The sequence below is a fragment of the Glycine max genome, chromosome 4, assembly GCF_000004515.6.
Source record: "Glycine max cultivar Williams 82 chromosome 4, Glycine_max_v4.0, whole genome shotgun sequence".
Classification (NCBI taxonomy): domain Eukaryota; kingdom Viridiplantae; phylum Streptophyta; class Magnoliopsida; order Fabales; family Fabaceae; genus Glycine; species Glycine max.
In genome coordinates, this window is record NC_016091.4 from 913,298 (window position 1) to 934,574 (window position 21,277).

The 21,277-nt window shown below is 30.7% G+C and overlaps 2 protein-coding genes across 2 annotated transcripts; one reads left to right on the plus strand and one right to left on the minus strand.

The window, feature by feature from the left end:
* The first annotated feature begins 4,597 nt into the window (after positions 1-4,597).
* Positions 4,598-6,130, plus strand: LOC100306377 (uncharacterized). The gene is made up of 5 exons (NM_001250947.2): positions 4,598-4,835; positions 4,923-5,002; positions 5,635-5,753; positions 5,830-5,906; positions 5,993-6,130. Exons 1-5 carry the CDS (start codon positions 4,604-4,606, stop codon positions 6,016-6,018), a joined length of 534 nt encoding a protein of 177 aa, NP_001237876.1. The 5' UTR covers positions 4,598-4,603; the 3' UTR covers positions 6,019-6,130.
* Positions 6,131-10,644: 4,514 nt separating this feature from the next.
* LOC100798855 (transcription factor bHLH63) lies at positions 10,645-13,097 on the minus strand. Its single transcript, XM_003522877.5, has 7 exons — positions 12,545-13,097; positions 12,230-12,457; positions 11,980-12,114; positions 11,827-11,898; positions 11,533-11,751; positions 11,340-11,442; positions 10,645-10,811 (listed from the first exon to the last, which is right to left on the minus strand). Exons 1-7 carry the CDS (start codon positions 12,944-12,946, stop codon positions 10,774-10,776), a joined length of 1,197 nt encoding a protein of 398 aa, XP_003522925.1. The 5' UTR covers positions 12,947-13,097; the 3' UTR covers positions 10,645-10,773.
* Between the last annotated feature and the right edge of the window lie 8,180 nt (positions 13,098-21,277).

Consider the following 21,277-nt stretch of genomic DNA (forward strand, 5'->3'; position numbering starts at 1 on the left):
TCCTAAATATTGCGAAATAATATTTTTTTTTTCATGAAACTGATGTATGGTGTATGGAGCCTGATTTGTATCACTTGTTCATCTTTTCTTTTTGGTTTTTACTAACTTATTTTAAGTTAATAATAATATTATAGAAAATATAGAACTAAGTGGAGTTGTACTTGATTAGTCAAAAAATGAATTAATATTCATTTATTATATCCATTAAAATAAATTAATGTTGGATTGCATCTGTTAAACTTATTTCATTTGTCCTAAATTATAAGATTCTTTTTTTAAAAAAAAAATTATCTTTTTTTATAAGATTTTTTTTTAATTTTTATATGTATTAATTATTTTTTTCTTACATATTTTTACTTAGTTATTCTCTCTCCAAATATTAATGAGAAATAATTAAGTAGATAAAGAGATAAAAAAATGATAATTTTAGAATAATAATATAATTAATTGATAGATTAATGTGATTAACTAAATAAATTATTTTTCTTAAAAAATATGAGTTGAAAGATTCTTATAATTAAAGAGGGGAAATAATACTATTTTAAAATAAATTAATGTATTTCACAACAAAGAATTCTAATTCTAATGACAATCATAATTTGTGGTTGCCTGTTAACAGGCTCATTTGATTAAAACAAAAAAGTTTAATAGTACATTTTATAACCTAATTATGTGAATTTTGTCATCAATGTTTTTTTCCACATATTTTATCATTTTTTTTTATTTTTTGAGCATTTCATTGATCCATTAAATAGGCAACAAAAGTGTTGATGTGTCCCCTAAAAATAATACCATTTTGTTATTAATTTTTATGCATGAAATAACATCGTTTTCTTATTATTAATTTTTATGCATGAAATAACATCGTTTTCTTATAAACATGATAGTAATATGTGCAAAAAATAAAAAAATATAAAAACCTGGATGGTAGAATTTGCAAAAAATGATAGTGGTTAAGTGATAAAATATACAATTAAAAAAAAACTTAAACAAAGAGGCCCAAATTAGAGTCAATTTGTTTAAACTTAAAAAAATATTCTAAAAAAATATTTTTTAAGAAATAGATAAAAATTGCTTCTTAAAAAAATAAAAAAGTAGTTTATACAACCACATACGAAAAATTAAAAAAAAATACTTGTTTTTTTTAAAAAATATTTTCTTAAAAAAAGGTTAAATAAACAGGCCTCTAGTTAGGTAATTGAAAAAAAAAAAAGGAACCCCGGATAACATGTCAGCAACGTAGTCAAAGTTATAGTAAAATAGGTCACACTTTGCAAGATTAAATAGATATAAATTTAAAAGGAAAAGGTTGCAAGATTAAATAGATATAAATTTTGTATCGTCAAAGTTTGTATTTTAGTAATATCTTGTGAGCACTCAGATTTACATGCTACAAAATAAATTCACCCGTTCCATTACAATCAAAATGAGTGAGGGCGGGTCGGACTTTAGCTTCTAAGCTTTTAAAATTAATCATTTTATTATTATTTTAGTCTCTAAACATATTTATTATTATTATTTAAATACATGTTTAGATTAAAATTGAGAGAACTCAAATTTACTTTTATTCTCAAAGCAATAATTTTCTTCTTCATCATATGTATATCAGAATTTGCAATTATATATTGAAATTTGTAGAAATGTTTTTCAAACTTTAATTCAAACACAGGTTAAGTTTGTACACTAGGGACTAAAATGAAAAATAACTAATTTTAGGAATTTAAATGAATTTTTTAAAAAAATTGTGTTTCCTTAAATTCAATGATTAATAACATTGGATGCTTCATAGGCTCATAATTGCGGGTCTGACCTATACTCATCTTATTTAATCATCTGCTTGCCTGATCACCTACCTACCTTACTAAAAACTAAATGTATGATTTTTATAATGTTAAGAATTGTAATTATATATGCACTAATTTTTTTATATATAAAAAAAGCATATCATATTCATAGCAATTAAAAATATGTTTAAAGAAAAAATATAATTGAAATATATTGTTTAAATAGATAAAAACAAAGGAAAAATAGAAAAAACTGCATATAATACTTTTCTAATCTTATAATGGATCCGTTTATTTAAACTTTTAAAAAAATAATTTTGAAAAAAGTGATTCTTAAAAGCGATTATTTAAGAATTAGATAAAAGTTGCTTCCTAGAAAAACTAAGAGAAGCAAGTATCCAATAGGGGCAAAGGGTTGTAATTGCTTATGCACATGCACTTGTACTGGTTCTTTGTTTTATAACTCTCTAATGCTTTGCATGTGAGATGCCACTACTTGTGCTATTCTCAATGCTTTCATCTTAATATAAATTGATTTGCTGTTCGAAAAAGAAAAAGAAGCAAGTATCCAATAGGGGCAAGGTCCCAGAATGTCATATATATATATATATATATATATATATATATATATATATATATATATATATATATATATATATATATAAAAGTATTATACCATAACAAATTGATTCTTCCTATGATGACCATTTTCTTCCTTCCTTTCGTTAAGATACAGGTATGCACAGAGTACGAAACCTTATTGGGGCATTTGACTATTTTGGATGTTTTTGAAAAACATTTTATCAATATGGGTTGGTGTTCAAACTATTTACATATAATGAGTGATTTTTGTCACATCAAATTTGTATGTTATCAATTAATGTGACTTTATTAATTTATTTTTTGTCATGTAATGAGTGATAACACTTTACTTTATGTCACTTTTTTAAGTAACTTTTATAATAATATTTGTTATAACATATAGTTTGTTTCTATTTCATGTTAGATGAGATGGTATCATCCTAACTGGTGTTATATCATCTTCAAGGTTATCTTCTTTTTATTTTGTATTTAATAATTATAATTAAATAATTTTAATAATTAATTTAATTTAAGTAATTTTATTAATTAAATAATTTAAGTGGTTTTTTTAGGATTTAATAATTTTAATTTAAGTGTTTTTAATTAATTTTGAATTTTATTTTTAATTTTATAAATTTTTGGTCTTTAGGCTTTAGAGATATTGATTATGATTTAGGATTAATGGTTTTATTAGGTATATGTTTCTATTTATTGATAATTTTTTCTATTAAATAGTAATATATATATATATATATATATGAAATAAAAAATAAATTGAAATTCATTATAATAATTACAATGACAATTTGGATGAAATTACCACAAATTGATGTCAATCTTCTGGACAATTGATTTTGGTGTACTCTTGTGGACAATTTGGATGAATAGGTGGTGCACATTGATATTTGGACTAATTCATTTCATTTAAATTATTAAAACCTAAAATCACTTAAATTATTCAATTATTAAAATTACTTAAATTAAATTAATTAAAGTCATTTGTATTAAAATTAAAATTACTTAAATTACATTAACTATTAAAATTATTTAATTATAATTATTAAATATAAAATGAAAAGGAGACAACCATTAGGGTGATGTTTCTTGTGTAACACTTATCGGGGTGACACGACCTATTGTGACAAGCTAGAAGGGATGACATGAAACAAGATGATATATCACTATATGAACACTGGATAAAATCAATTGATTTGACAAGTCCAAAAGTCACTTATGACAAATAAATAGTCATTCATTACATGATAAAAAAGGAATTGGTGACACTATATTGACTAACATCATCTAAATTTGACATGATAAAAATCACTTATGACAAGTAAATAATTCGAAAATCAACCCATATCAATTAAATGTTTTTCAAAAACACCCAAAATTGTCAAATCCCCCAGCTTTTGATGTCTTTCATATGATTTATGAGAGTAAATAATTGGAATTTCAACAAAATCACATAGCAACGCGTGCATACATTTCATTTCTTTCAAATATGAATGGCTTGTTATGTAGAGTTATAACCTATCCTAAATTAGAAATTTATAAAATTTAAGTATTTCTTTAACAGTCCCACATGTTGTATTGTGGTGCCGTTGTCAATATAAATTATGAGTCAACTACACGAGGGTAGTGGAAAGGCTGCCATCCATTTGTTTCGATAAATTATATTTTTTACATATCTTATTCTAAACTTTATCCTTAGTCATTATTAATATCTTATAGAGAATCTTGGGAGAGAAAGTAGCGTATAAATAATAGAAATGAAGAAAGATTTAAAGTGGAGGCCAATGAAGAATGAACGGGTGCATGCAGGAAACGTTTTCAATTTGGACACGACTGTTTAGACGGCTATGGACAGGATAAAGAGAAAGGGCCAGCTCATTGATTTAAAGGACATTTGTTAAGTAACACAAGAGAAAAGTAATTATTATTTAAATTATAAATGTGATTTTTGGTCTTTCAATAATTTATACTCTAAAGATCAGTTTAGAATGAGGAAAAAAAAAAAGAAAAAATTAAGAGAAAATAAGTATAACGATGTTTTTTTTATTTGATTGAAAAGAAAAAAAAAAAGATAAATCATAAGAAAGTTAACTTCAATAAACAAAAAAATTGCTTTTCCTGTCTATCAAAAACATACATAGGATAAATGTTTTGAGCAATACCCTTAACTGGCCAAAAAAAAAAGTAACTTATGTTTGTTTAATTGTCTTATGAGTATAGGAATGGAGACAGTGATGGAAGAGGAAGAATACAACTATAGAGAAGTGAGGCTTCCTTCTCTGATAGCAGTGGTGGGCGAGCCAGAGCTGGGGAGGGAAACAGGGGAAAGGAGAAGAGGAAGGGACATAATAATAGCCATAGATCATGGCCCCAATACCAAACATGCTTTCGATTGGGCTCTGGTTCACCTTTGCAGGCTCGCTGATACCATCCATCTCGTTCACGCCGTTTCCGGTTCCTTCCTTACTTTACTTACTCCACCACTTTTTTTTTGTCTCTTATTGTGGAAATTCATTTATCTTTTCTTTAATATTTTTTCAGACTTGCATAACCAAGTTGTCTACGACATAACCCAGGGTCTTATGGAGAAATTAGCCATTGAGGCTTTTCAAGTACTAATGGTTAGCATCTTCTTTTCTTTTCTTTTCTTTTATGAATTGTTTTGACTATTATTCAAATCTTACCATTTTTTATACAAAAATAATTGTTAAACTATTGACCGCAAAAGAAACTATGTTGGGCAATTTGGCCACAAGTATTGTCATTTGCCATATATCTTCGGACTTCATATTCTGTTTGACACTTGAGAGTTGAGACTCGTATATAATAAAACCATATCATATTATTGCAATGAACAATGATGTGGATTGTTATTAAGAGATTTTTGTTGAAGGCCTGAATTATGGGTAATAACTTGTTAATTAGAGATTCCGCAATATATGGATGATTTTTATTCTAAAATATAGCTGCTGATATTAACTTGACTACGAAATGTGTTGTGCCAAAATATCTATTGCCCGAAACACATGAACCGCGGGCATCAATTTTCTAAGAAATTCCACATTCCCCAATATTGTTCAGATTTGATGCCATAAGTTGAAACATCTTTTTAATAGTTGAGATGATGATTCTCTTAGCATGTAGTATGAAACTATTAATCCCTTCCAGCATTTTATTAGTTGAATACAAGGAATTCCACGTCTTGTGAATTCACTTTTATGATTGATCACAATTGATAAGATATAAAATACAGGTGAAAACAGTAGCTCGAATTGTGGAAGGTGATCCAGGAAAAGTAATTTGCAAGGAAGCAGAGAGGATCAAACCTGCAGCTGTGGTTATGGGGACCCGAGGCAGAAGCTTGATTCAAAGGTTTGGTTCAACAATCCCTCTATCTGAAACCAGCAGTTATCATGTTACTGAAGCATCTTCTTGTGATTTTCTTCAGTGTGCTACAGGGAAGTGTTGGTGAGTACTGCTTTCACCACTGTAAAGCAGCACCTGTTGTTATTGTTCCTGGAAAAGGTGTGCCATCGTTGCCTTAGTCTTTCTTTTCAACATTTTTTTCTTGCAGCCGAATATTAAAGGAGTTTCATTTCTTTGATTCACAGAGGCTGGAGATGCGTCAATCCTCTAGTCGAATTATGTTGTAAAAGGCTGTGTTTTTATTATCGCATTTGTTTTATCGTGTGTATCTATTATCAAATACTAGTGTGAAGATTGTTTCTAATTCATTAGAACAAGAAAAAAGAGCATCACATGCTGTGATTATTAATATTCTTTTCTGGAAAGTCACAATTGATTGGTTGCCCATGTTCCCATTTTCAAAAATCTAATTGTAACTATTAATTCCACCACCATGGTCTGTCTCTGTTTGCTTTTACGAGTATATTTTCCATTGGATAAAATTGGTATAAAGGAGTCAAGGAGATGGCATCTCCAATCTTACTTGACAAGGCTTTTACGAGCATATTGAATGCCCTTATCAAACCGTCTGGAATAGTTTGCATACATAGACATAGAGCTCGATATAAAAAAATTTAATGTATCATGTTAACTAACATACATAGTATAGTTATCAGTTCTTACAACTAATCCAGTGACTCTTCCTATATTTTCTGTTTTATCTGCTGTATAATTGATTTCAAATTTTTTAACAGCTTAGATTTCAGCTGCACAAATACCATAGGCACCTTTCTCCAATTAAAAGTTAAATTGGGTTTCCTATATATATATATATATATATATATATATATATTTAAAAGATGAGTCCTGAGTTGGATAGCTTCGGTTGTCGTGCCTTTCTCAATTAGTGGTTTAAAGCCCAATGTTGTTTGGGTTTTAAAAAAGTTACCAGAATATTCGAAGCCTAGTTGATATAAATAAAATAGGGGCTCATACAACTAGTAGTTAAGTAATAAATAGGCTAGGCTAAAATATAATTTTATTCTTTATTTTGTTGTAATTTAATTGTTTTGTTTCTTTATCTTTTAAAATATTTATTTTGGTTCTTTAATTTTTAATTTGAATTAATGTTTTCCTTTTAAAATAGTGATTATTTTTCATTTAAAGACACAATATTGAATTTTTTAATATTATTTTAAGACATGAAACATTTTTTTTATCAACAAACAAGACATAAAGCTTGTCCAGTTAGATTTCTCTACATGAAACTATGAAATTCGACTAACGTTTGGACTAAAAACGGGGATAAACATTTAAAACCATGTGAAAAAAGACATATTCTGTGTTTTTTTCCTCGTGTGATTCATTTTCTAAAAATTTTAAAAATATAAATTTAAAAGTGTTTATGAAATATTTAAGTTATAAGGGGAGATATGTATAGTTTTTCAGATAAATTAAAAATTAAAAGGAAAAAAATTGACATTATAAAAATTTACTTATAATATTTTAAAAGTTAAATTAAAATTAAGAAAGTAGACTAATAAGTTAAATTAAGAGAGTATATTTTAAATTGAGGAAATGGATCCTCTTAAGTTAGATTGTTCTTCGGTCAAAATACCACCATCGAAATCTCACACCTTTCTTTTCTTACTATTTAAGTTTTCTCTCATTTTTAAGGGTTTGAAATTTTATTAGAGAAAAATGTCACAAAGGAATTCAAACTTATATATGATTCCACTGCATAAAAGAAAACGTATATATAATTCCAACCAAACAAATTTTATGTATTCTCAGGTAACATGATCACATAATTCATGGTTTTCAATAATCATGATCTTTGAACATGAAAAAATTTCTTTCTATCAAATGTCTCTTTTAAGAGTTGAAATTTTATTAAACAAAAATGTCCCCTAAAAAGAATTCAAACCTATATATGATTCCACGGCATAAAAATAACCTATATATTGTTTATTGACAAATATTATTTGTTAGTTTGTTAATTTTTTTTAATAAGAGAAAATCAAATCTACCATTTTTTCTTTATTTTCTTCTTTCTTAATCACTCAATCAATATTATATCTTCTTAAAAAAAAGTTATATATGACTATTGTTGGGAAAAATTCAGACTTTTCCACTACACGATTATAATTCTCCAATATGGAGATTCTTCCACTGTACAAAATAATAATAGGGTTATAATTCTCTCTCAAAGAGGTTCTCTAACTTTTTAGTTTTCTCACTCTAAAGAGTGGATTCACTCTTGGATGGTTAGAAATGAAGGTTCTTATCCTTATTTATACTACTCCACCTCCACAATGAATGATGGAGATTACTTGTATCCTAGGGTGGAGATTAATTCTCTAGGATGTTTCACATATTCTAGGAGTCTCTACACTATTTTACTCCCTTCCATATTCTTCCATATTTTACACTATTCTAGAGTTCTCTAAAATGTTCTAGAAAATTCTATACTTTTCTAGAAAACTCTAGAATTTTCTAGATCCTCTCCAATTAAGAGGAATCCCAAGAACTATCATATCTAATGTAAGAAATTATTTTTCTGATGTATGCAGGGAATGGAAGTATATCTTTTCTGAAAAAATATTTTACAATAGTGAGTATATATTGAGAATGTTATAGGCCAAATGCTTCCACTTCCACTCCTTAGAACCTGATCCAGCATGGGGATGTGATTAAGATTTCGAATATTTGAAAGAAGAAGAAGACACAAACATGAAACATGGAAGCTATATATAAGTTGATTTTGGGTTTTTAAGTTATATAATATAATAAAATATATTTTGATGCCGCTACGCTAGGAAGGGAATCTTTGTGGGTTTTGGTTAGCCTCTATGAGGTAGGAAGTGGTGAACGGCGCCCCATGTGAACGAAAGGGCAGAGAGCGAGACACAAGAAGAGAAACAGTGAAGATGGGCCAGTGAAAGCAATTTCCAATATCATCTCTCCCTATCCGCAGGAACAAAGAATCAACAAAATCTTTGGTATGAATGAGACAGGTCCACCATTGTCACTGTGAAAGTGAAGTTTAGCTTAGGCACTAGTCACTCCAAGATAAATTAAATTCACCCTTGATGCAACCAAACATTGAAATGTTCCTTTCATGCATATTAAGACATGAATGAATGAATCTACGCCCAATATTTATGTCTGTTAATTATTTGGAAGGGCATATCAATGAACTTACTAGCTAGATATTATTAACTATATATCAAGATGATTAACTAATCCAATTTCACGTACGTATTAATCATGTCATGAACTTCTTCAACTATAGAAACAGGAACACAACATCAATGAACTAGGAGATTTGGCTTTTGGTTGCCATGACTACATGTCCCGAAGTGTAAGCAATTGAAGAACTCAAAACGAACAATGCTAACAATAACATCGTTTCCTTTTCGCGGGAGTGTCCTTTGTCGATACTATTCTAAACATTTTAAAAACTGGGGTGACCATATTGTATCCTTTTAACCATTGAGACGTGAGAAGAAATGGGAGTTTTGATTGAAGTGAGTCACAATTGTTTAGGGTACTTGAGAGACAAAAGATCATTCTAATAAATTGAAGTGTCTGCCCATCCCCCCTCTTCTCCACCCCATATTTAGAGCTATGTATTCATCATTCTGTGGCCTAGCTATCACTGTCCCAATCAAGAGGCCCCTTATTCTGTCCCCAAACGGGCAAAAGCTGCTGCTTTGTGAAGGTCCACTATCAACCTCATGTCTTCCCTCTCTCCCTTGCATGTTTTGTGTTTTCTTTCTGCTTCACCTAACTAAATGGGATGGGTAAGTGATACTTAATTCAATCATGGATCCAGGGTTCATTTAGTTCCTTAAAGAGTAATATCTTAGTTTAACATCTTATTCTGTAATCATTTGGATTTGAAGGGAACAAATATAGATACACAGAGACAAACAAAGGTATCTCCAAGGTTCTTTCAGTTAATTTGGTTTTGAACATGATTTGCAGGTATTGCCTGCCAACATAGATTTAATATGAATTCTTTTTAAGGGATTGTTGATTTAAAGAGTGTGCTTGGTTTCCATAAGAATTGATTTTGACTTCTGTCGAACTTGATTTTGTAAAAATGTAGAGAGTATATTTGGATTTGAGAACTCAAAAATATTTTTACTTCAAAAGCAATAATTTCCAACATGTTTGAAAATTGGTTTAAAATTATAAGGAGTGTCTTTTTATAATCACACATTCAAGTCTGATTCACGTGGGATTCAAACACGCATTTCTTCGTTCTTCATTTTGTGTATTCAAATTTGAAATTGTGTACAGGAATTGATAGACCAATTTTTATTCAAACATAATAAGAGATGTTTGGTTATTATTAGATAAAATTGATTTTACCTCAAAACCACTATTTAAGTAGGAGTCATAAAAAAAATAAAGTTAAATAAGTTATACTAAATTTTTGTATCAAACTTACTTTAAGGATAAAAATAATCAAACATAAATTACTTAGAAATGAATTTTAACAGTTCAATTTTATAAAATTAATTTCATTTAAAATTAATTCTCCGAATGCTCTTCTTGTAAGTTTGTGGATCCCTTATAAGTTTGTGGATATAAAGGCTTGTGTAATCAACTAAGTATTTGTTTATGCTTTACACTTTAACATGAAATGCGTTTCCAGTTCATGTTGATTTCCGCTTTACCAAAATTTCTTAATACTGGGAGATAGTAAAGACAAGGGGAGACTAACGCTCTTATGTAAACTGAGATTAGTTTTTGGGTCCCTCATTAGGCTGCTGATCGTTATCAACCTTTATGTTTTTTTTTCATTGATAATATTATAATTTGAACGTCCAAAAGAAGGTGAGTGAAGTTAACAGGTATTAATTAATAAATTTTATTTATATTATGGAGCAGTTACAAACAATTTATATATGCTATGTACTTGAAAATAAAACAAAAAGAATCTTGATAAGTTGCAGTAGGAAATAGAAGCTCTAGTCTACATCTCCATCTTTAGATTGCCAGCTTCAACCAGACCTGCAGAGATGTCAAACAACTTTTTTTAGCATTTATATTGAGTACTCAAGTGTAACTACTTCCGAACTGGGTAATTATTTTGATTGGTCTTTAAAAGAAAGATTGTGAAATGACAAGCAGAAACAGGTCCAATTTGCAATCCCCTAGGTAAGATGCTTCAAGAAAACCATTGATCCTTGTCCTACCCTATTCATCCAACTTGCCTAAGAACTTAATTGCTAGCTTCCTGTTTAATATTATCCATTTTATTTGGTAAAATACAATTAACTTTCTAAATAGTGGGGAGTAAAAAATAGTGGTGAAGGGAAAGAAAAAAAAAACAGCACATAAAAGAAAACTAAGTTGTATAATTGAATGATTTAACAGATCCATATTAAAAGTTATCATTATTTTGATTAATAAAAAAGGTCTCCGCATTTATTAAAATCCACTCTGTTTAGCTTTATGCTTTCTGCTTTCTGCTTTCTGCTTTTAAGATAGCAAGCTAAGGAAAAAAAGTGATCCGACACGGCACAAATTTATAGTTACCTGATAACAGCTGAGAAGGGAAAGATGTGGCTCGTGCTTGATCAACATCAAAATTGCAAAGGTTTTGGAAATCACCTTCCCATGTTGAGGAGGGTAGCATTTGCTGCAAACACACATAAATAAGATCAAATTGAGAAAAAAAAGTGACCAATATAACAAACAAGGAGTAGGTAAAGACAGAGAGGAAACCTACTGTGAAACAGGACGATTGAAGATATGTTTCAGGCATTGATACGGGGGCACTTATGGTCCTTCTAAGCCCCACATCAGAAGGGTTAATCCCCGTGTCTAATCCATCATATTGAAAAATTTGCTGCGGTGAATTAAACGGAAGATAGGCAGGGTTAGTAATGTCTGATGATGTTGATGACATTCCAATGTTTGGAAAATTTGCAGCACAAGTAGGAAACACCTGTTCAGATCAAATATGTCAGAATCTGAGAACACAATTGAGCTAGCTAAAAGAAAAAACATTAAGATCCCTTACATCTTTGTCAAATAGATCATCCATACTGAAGTCAAGCCTTGGGTTCACAGCAGCTAATTTCATTGAGAGAAACTGCATATGAAGTGAGGTTTACATGAATTTTGAATAGATCAATGTGAAAGGCAAAGAGGAATCAACCTAACTCTTAATTACCTCAACTTGTCGTTGAAGAGATTGAACATAGTTGATGATTTCATCAAGCATTCCAGCTTTTCCCGTGACTTTGTTGCAACCGGGTACTAAATCTTGCAAATAGTTCATTCTCTCACTAATTTTTTCCCTTCTAACCTGCATAAACACCGAAATAGAATGATTACTTTACTATCCTAGAAGCAAAATCTAGAGAGAGAAATGCATTGAAGAGAAAGAAAGAACAAAAAAAAAAAAAAAGGTTACTACTCACTCTTTCGGCTAAGCTATGACTATCGGTGGCTTGGCCCCGACGTGCTCGGACATGAATGTAATCAGGTTTTTCGGAGGCTTTTGAATTTTGCTTTGAATTTGAAGTATCTGTGCAAGTTTCTTTGTTGTTGGTATTTGTGTTTATTGTGTTACACTTGGTGATTTTGGATTCTCCATCATCAGCGCCGACTTTGATCCTCTTGTCTTTGTTCTCATTTTCTGCAACAACCTAAACAAAAAATTCTCATGGGTTAGTTTAGCCAATTCTGACACAACATGTTCTGTTTTTTCTCTAGGCAAAATTGCACACACCTACCTTGGGATTGTGAGGCTTGTCAGTTTTCCTCTTCTTGAAACTGTCTTTCCCAATTGAGGAGTCAGTGGGCTTGGGCTCGGGGTCCACCAGAGCAGGTGGACAACTAAAAGTCCTTGAAATAGAAGAAGAATTGGCATGAAGCCCAGGAGCAGCAGATGGCTTATTGATTGAGCGAGGCTGAGCCTGAGCCACGACCTCAGCAAGTGCACAACCGGAGTCAGCAGCCACCATAATGGAATCTGGAACGTGCAGAGAAGAAGAAGAAGAAAAAACACCGTTGAAGCTGTTTCCAGAAAAGTACTCTTGCTCTTCTTGCCACTTCATCCTCGCCCTCTGTCTTTCCAACACTGTCATGTCTCCATCCACAGCCAGATTCCCCGACGGGTTCGCATAGCCCAACATGTTTTACGTAAGTTATAATTCTTAGGAAATAAGTAGTTACAGTTATATATTGTAAAAGAATACTTTAGAGGAAAGGAAAGACAGAGGTGGATACACACGAAGCTTTTGTCAAGTGAAGGAGAATTAGGAGTGAAATGTTGTTAAGGCTCAAGTGGAAAAGGGATGGGGTATATATAAAGTGGAGGAGGAAAAATAATAAGTAATGACGAGAATAAAAAAATGAGTGTGAATTAATTGAAGAGAGACAAGAATTGGATTAGATTAGAAGTTGAGAAAGAGAGAGATCCGTCCAAAAAACGAGCCTGTGGGCGTTGGACCCCATTGACATGACTGCCACGTGGGCCTGTCTCACTCTCACCCCTCCCAAAACGGGCCATGCCCTTTCCCTCCCTAATGCACCACCCACTACTTAATACTAAATCATCATCACTCATCAACCAAACCATCCTTTTTGTTAATTATACTAGTGTTGAAAATTTATCTAGTCAAACATTACGTCTCCACATAGAATCTTTGATTTACACATTTTAACATTTACGAAACCAAACAATGCATCAGTGTCTAAATTAAAAATGTACAAGTCTTTCAATTGCAAGAATGTGGGATTAATTTGTGATCATTCAACACACTTATTCCTTAATTAGCTATTATTGAGACGAATCAGAGCATTTGTGTTGGATGTTTTTTGTGGGCCCCGTGGAAATATGTCCAATCTACTTCTTCGCCCACGTGGGGTTCTTCCACGTGGTGATTCGTCGAGCTTCGGATTTGACATGTCAGATGATGCGTGTCACGTGACGTGGGGAAACGAAGAATGAGTCCTCTCATGACTTACCCACCAAGTTGCAGAAATCCCCGACAAAGACAGGCGGCGCGTGTTTTATACTGTCCAAACATAAAGGGCGTGCAAGCCACGCGCGTGTGTTTTAAGGTACAAAGCACAGTTGGTTGATGATTAGCAATAGCAGGTGAAGATTCTTAAGCTCTTGTTAGTCCGTTCCAAAAATAGAAACCCCCGTTGATATCGAAATCGAAGCTTGGCAACTTGATTTCGATTCAGCCATAGGTACTAAACTTGCCCCACCACCCCTATGGGACGGCTTCAAAATCCGTTCTGTTGTGGATGCTATTCCTATTCAGTTACAATTCCTACTTTTATTATGCGAAAAATACAAAGAGAAGATTAATACTAAAATAAAATTTAATACTCTGCACGCACTTGTATAAAATATTTTTATACCTAGTTTTTTATTAATATAATTTTTAAAATAATTATCATCAAACTTAATAAATTTATCATATATATAATAGGTTCTGATTAGATGATTATATAAATAAAAATGAGAATATAATACTTTAATTATCAAATCATATATAATTAACTATGATTAAATAGTAATTCAAAGTATGAGATTAATTTTTTTACCCTACAAATAAGTATGAGATCAAATTAAAGTTAAATACATTTTTAAAAATATCAGGTGAATTTTCTATTTATTTTTTTATTATTTATCATAAAATTTATTTGTCAACATAGAATTTCATCATTAATAAAATTAACTATATATATTATTAATTTAAATTTTCTCTTAAAAATAATTAATTGATCTTAATTTCTAAAATAGGGAAGGAAGTCATGGGTTGGAACCAGTTGTTGCAAGGTTAGTGAGATAATTTGAGGGTAGCGTGCACAGCATCTGGTTGCCATGCAAAAGGCCCACAACAGCTTGAAATGAAGAGTCAATAGTCTAAATCATGCTTTGCTAGCAAATTTATGGTGCCATTTGGAGGAAATATAATATGAGAGTGGCATGACTTAATGGGCCTCTCCTCTCTCCACCTTTATCATGCTTCAAGTCACTGTCACCACCTTGTTAATTAATTTGGATCAGCAAAATAAAAATATGCTGCCATAAGAAAGCAGAGAAACTATTTCCCTTGTAGTCGCAGCCAACTCACAAGTCACAAGTTGCTCCTCCGCCAAGCGAAATCACCCAGCATCCTCCTACAGACGACAACTTCAATTCTCAGACCAAATTAAGAGCATCATTTCCACTGTACTCTCCCAATTCTAGTTTCTACCCATGTTTAATGCCATTTAACTTCAATTCTCAGACCAAATTAAGAGCATCATTCCGATCGTTAGTTTTATTTCATCAACTTGTGTCCAACACTGTTTACTGTTTAGGCATTATTATATTTGTCTCTTGCTTCCATTCTTAGACAAGTGGAATTTGAGTTTATAACACCTCTGAGTTGGATAACGGTTTTTTCGATATTTCATTTATTTATTTTATAACTAGCATATTAGTGTATCTATTATATATACATAATTGTAATATATATTTTATAATAAATAAATATTTTTAAATTAATAAATTATAATAAATAAATATTTTAAATATATTGTTTATTATATTATAACTCAAATTTATAATAAATATAATTTTTAAATATTTTATATTATACTGTTTATTTTCTGTTATTTTTAAAATTATACTTTAAGATATTTTAACCATCACTGATTAACATATATAATAAAAGTATTATGTTTACTTTTATTTTTCTGAAACCATTTATGTCTACTTAAAAGTATTTTTTTCATTTTATTTTAAATTTGATGTTAAATATTTTAATGTATTTTAAAATACATAATATGAAAAAAAGAAATATGTCATTTTTATGAATAGTAAAATTAAAATATATTATTATTAATGAGATGAATAGTAAAATAATTTTTTATTAATAAATTAAAATTTATATAAAAATATCATATGAATATATCTATTTCTGTTATTTTTTTATTTATCAACTAGTTCAGCATTTAATTTTATCAAACAATTTATAATACACGTTAGCTTAACATTTTTCCGCATCGAACTATCAACTAGTTAAAATTGCCACATATTTAAAATTGAATGGCCTCACACTGTCACTGGTTTTGCATGCAGTAGGAAATGAGCTTAAAACTAAAAGCACAGCAACAGCCAACAGGTAAATGGTTCCGTTCCTTCCTATTTTTAATGGTTGATTTTATTAATTATAAAATCAACCTTATGTAATCTGGGGGCGTTTTTTTGTCTTATGTACCTCTTTGACAACCTCCTTTTCTTCATACTGTAAAATTTAATTATCCTCCGTCAAAGGGCTTTATTTTTTTGGAACCTCACCCTAGATAAACGCCGGATGTATATATATATATATTGCTATCGTGCTAACTAATTAGGCACGTTCCCTATTCTTCAGGGGGGTACATCATATCATATGACACCTCCAAAAAATTAGTATAGGTTTAGTAAATTAAACTATCGCAATCAAATAAGTACTATTATTATAAGTTAGAATTAATATTGTCAATCAAACTATTGATGAAAAACGTCACGACTTTAATTGGATCATACTACCCTGCGATATCAGTTTCAGAGTTTCAGGTCTCTTGTTTTTCCCCCCCAGTTTCCTTTTCTTTTCGATTTTCCATTTGCTACTGTCGGTAGAGAATCTGATGTTCGGACCAATCACGCAATTAAAATCCCAATGATGATTGGGAAGAAGATCTCTTCTTCTCTCCTTATCTTATCAGATTGGCATGTGGCAACGCAGAAGAGCAGCAGATCCAATGTACACAGAAAGGAAGAAGTCGGAGAATGAACTTTGTTAGTATGTAGTAACAATTCTGCATTTATTTCTTTTCTAATCAACAATAAATAAGTACAACTTTGTCATATTTTATGAAGGCAAATTTTTTAATGTAAAAAGTTTGTGAAAATTCTAAATGAGAGAATCCATTTTCTTGGTACTTGGAAGCGCCTGTTACTATCCATATCTACTTTGGTCTGGTCCACTTGCAATTGATCAGTATATATACAAAGAACAGATAAATCATTGACTTCTTAAATGCCAGACGTGCTCAACACTACATTCACACCAAATTCCCTTCTTAAAAGCAGTAAGATTTGGTTAAAAAAGAAAAAACTATATGAATTTTAGGTATTCTTTTATCAGTGTGAAAAGAAAGAATCAGCTGAGGCCTAACAAAGAAAACACCTAAAAAGCATATGCTAAAATTAAATAACAGAAAGCAAATGTCATGGACAAGAATTGTGAATCACATGTGCTTGTTCCTGGCTCCATTTTCTGCAAGCCAATCAGTGCAAGAGTTCCCTTCTCTAAGTAAGTATGTGTCAAAAATTATAGTGTACCATATATGTTAAGATGATTGTTGCTTTTTATTATAATTATTTTAAGTCATATTTGGGTTATTTTTAATTAATTAACAGTGTAAACAAAATTTACGCTAACCTTGTTTAAAAATTAAACTTTAATTATTATACATTTATATTTTAAGTACCTAATAAATGTTTTTAATAAAATCTTACTACTTTTAAAATGTCAAAAAGAAAATTACTCTAACTTGGTTTAAGTAATAAAAAAATACTCAAAAGAGCATGTTAAACAATACATTGTTAGCATTTCTCTTATTCTTCATCCATAGGTTGAATCTCTTTTAAAGTTCCAACCAACTGACGTTCGAACCCACCTTTAAGTTCGCACCGAAAGTTTCCCCTACTTGTCATGCTGGCGGCCAATGCATGTGAATATTATGATATACTCTACTTTAATGGCAGCAGAATAGTGTTTTTTGTCTTCTGTTCTATATGACTATGACTATATGCAACAGCTAGCAATAAATTTCTTTCTCACAACAGTCAATCATAAAAATAAACTTGACGAATAATGTTACATTAGTATCAACATCTAATTAATCTAATTATAGATTTTGCTACCGTGTAAATTAAAATTTGAAACACAAATATTCTCCTCTAACATTTACATCGCTGGAAAGATATCGTGAAGGATGCTCCTTTGAGTGTGACAAACCAAACTTATACATTGTCAAAAGAAGGGAAATAAAGAATAATAGTTAATAATTAAAAGATGAAAAATACTGATACTCATACTAGCTTACAATTCAAATTAGATCTCCCACCATTCAAAGACACTACTAGTATAAAGACTAAATAAACAATTAAACGGGATCCAAAATCCCGAAAATCTTCCACAAACACAACATTCCTCGTGTCTTTACTAGTTTCATAGGGATACTGAACTTTTTTTTTAATAGAAAAATGTGGCACAGTTGATAAATATTTCTTAACCGTTATCGATTGTATGAGTACTGCATCAAATGTGAAACTAGTGATTAATGAAGTCTAACTCAATTGGGTGAGTAGATGCATGAGAATTATTGTAAACATTCCGATAGGTATCTTTAGTTCTTATGGATCAAAGAAAAGAATGTGAAACTTGTGGTTGATAGTAAACTAAAACACTTATTCTCTCTTTGAAAATTCATTTGATCATAAAAAATTTCTCGAGATATTTTTTTACGAAATTTTGTTATGATATCTATAATAATCTACAGTTTAATCAGGTGGACAGTTGGGCAAAAAGACATAACAAGATTTTAGAAGAATCCAGAATAGACAAGCAACAAGCTAGCTGCGTGCTGGCTAGCTGTTAGCATGCATATGCACAATTTCTCTCGAGCTCTCCACATTTCATCTCAATATATTTCTTTTGCTTTGATTTTCATCCCCTTCAAACATGTTATACATGTGTTGGATCTATCCGTCACATATGTACTAGGGATGGTTTATATTTAAAATAATTTTATTTGAAAAGACAGAATTTTCTCAACAAAAAAAAAAATGAAAAATCAAATGCATGATATCTGTTCCATTGACTATTGAGGCCAAAATATCCTAGAAGGATGCCCGCATGGCTTACTAAAGTCATTTGATGGCTATATATATTCTCTACCCCTGTCTTGTGCTGATTTCACCACTCTGCGTTGGCAATTCTGTTTCTGTTTCAAGAAAACACATACTATGTTCTATATTGGACCACAGATTGAAGCATACATGCACCTGGTGTGTTTGGGTACGTACATTCACGATTCATGCACCTTGAACTATACCCTTATTAAAGATTTGACCATTTTGACCGCTGTTTTTTTTGATTAATACTTGATAGAATGAAAGGATCCTTGGATATATATACTTTGTGCTCATGTTAGATGGAGTCTGTACTACATTCAAGCTATACTTTGTGCTCAATGCCGACCCTAGCTAGCCATTAAGCCTACTTCTGACAACATATGTAATTCTTAATTTTGTTGTCTGTTGCAGCCTCAATAATTCTCGAATGTGGACGAAATACAGTTTATTATAGCTTTTTGACCGTAATGGAAAATATGCAAATGATAAAAATTCACAACATAAGCGGTGGAAATTAAACATGCCAAACTTACAATTGCTAAGCAGTACCGCTGCAGCTGCAGCGTGATATATCTGGTCCCTTGTCAGCTATCTGCGAGAAGGTGAAGCTGAACAAAACTTAATTACTCTGGTTTTTAGAAAAGTTTCTCAGTAGACGAAAATAAGAAGAAATAATAAAACTAAATTTCTTTTACAAGTTAAAAATCACTTATACATAACTTAAAATAAGTTTTTTTTTTTAAAAAGTAAAAAACAATTATCTTCTCTAAAATCTTGTATATAAGCTATTTTTAGCTTAGAGAATCAATTTATTTCTTTTTTTATAAATTCTTTTAGAAAAATTTATTCGTGTCCTTAAAAATTAAAAGCGTGGCCATTCTACTTTTGTTCATAAAAAATCCAATGTACAAATGCATGTATAAGAAGATACTGACGTACACGCAGTTAATGGCATGACAGTGGCAACATGCAACGAGTCTCACGTTTTTTTTACTTTTTAAGAGCTTTTGGTCATTTTACCCAAGTTCGGTGCACCTGTAAATTTCTCAATTGAACAAGTGTTTTGGACAAACACATTCAAAAGCAATTTTTTCAATTCATTTAACTGATGCCTATATAACTCTTATATAGGGATAAGATGCACTTGTAACGACTGCTCACATGAATATAGCAGCCTTTATCTTATAACACCTTCATCTCCCTGTTAGATTCCAATTATTCCAAATAATTTGAGAAATTTTGCCAAATACTAATTCCTTTGTTAACATATGGCAGTTCTCATATCAAGCACCTTCAAACTCGTCATCATATAGGTGCTCTGCATAGTGTTCACCAACAACTCTGATATTTAATTTTAGAGTGACCCTACATCGTCCTATGACTTTAATTAATGATGCTCCCAGAATTATATACATGAAAGAAGGAAGCCCATATATAGCTTGAAAACGTAACTAGAGAAAAATAAGATGTGAATGGATAAAGAGGGGCAATATCACATGATGGTTTTGGAACAATCACTAAGAACAAAGACACAAAAGCCTTAAGACAATACCATTTAATTTGCTTGAAAAAGATAGAATTTTAAAGTCGGCGAAGTGAGGGAGGGACTCTTGAGAAGATTATGGACTACAGACAAATGTGACTGTGAAGAGAGAGACCATGAGATCTCAATCAGTGTTTTGAGTATCTATATATGATGCATTTAATTCACAAAGCATATGGGTTTGTTCCTGTTTCTTACAGGCACTAAACTACCTCATGTCATTGTATTCTCGAGTTGTTTTATGTGCAACAATTTAGTATGTATTTGTGTTCCCCTCCAAATCCCTTGTATACCTACTAAAGATAATAGTTGCCTATATATATATATATATATATATATATATATATATCAGACCCTCTTTTCTCTCCCTGAATATTAATACACACATGACACATCAATAATCAATTATGTTTGATCATTATCTACTTTATTAGCAAGTGGCAATATAAAATGTCCTGTATGGATTAAATAAATGGCAAGTAGCAGACAGATACCTTTGCTTATTCATATTCTAATGTTCGAAATGGGGAAAAATTCACCTAGGCTAAGGCTAGAGGTCAGGCACCAACTATAAGAAAATTAAAAACATAAAAAACAAACAAACAGGTCAAGAGAGATGCAACGCCATCAAGATTTCTTAACTTTCCCACGTTACATTCGTTGTTAGATCACACACAGCTCCCCTCCCTAACAAAGATAGGTGATGTTTTGTTTGGCTTAGAATACCATTTTCTTGAACAATGTACCTTAAGTAATTTCAGTATATATAAATAAGAGACTTAAATATATTTTTAGTATAAACATATACGAGTAAAATTAGTTTTAACCCTCTAAATATTTTTTGGTTTTCATGTCATCCTTAAAAATTGTAATTTTAAAAATAATGTTTATCATCATTTATTCGAGACATGTGATCACACGTCGTTCATATTATATTACATGCATTTTTCATCCTCGAAAACATACTTCTAGCCCACTATTGAGGAAAAAAATATTTGGGCCAGGGAGGGG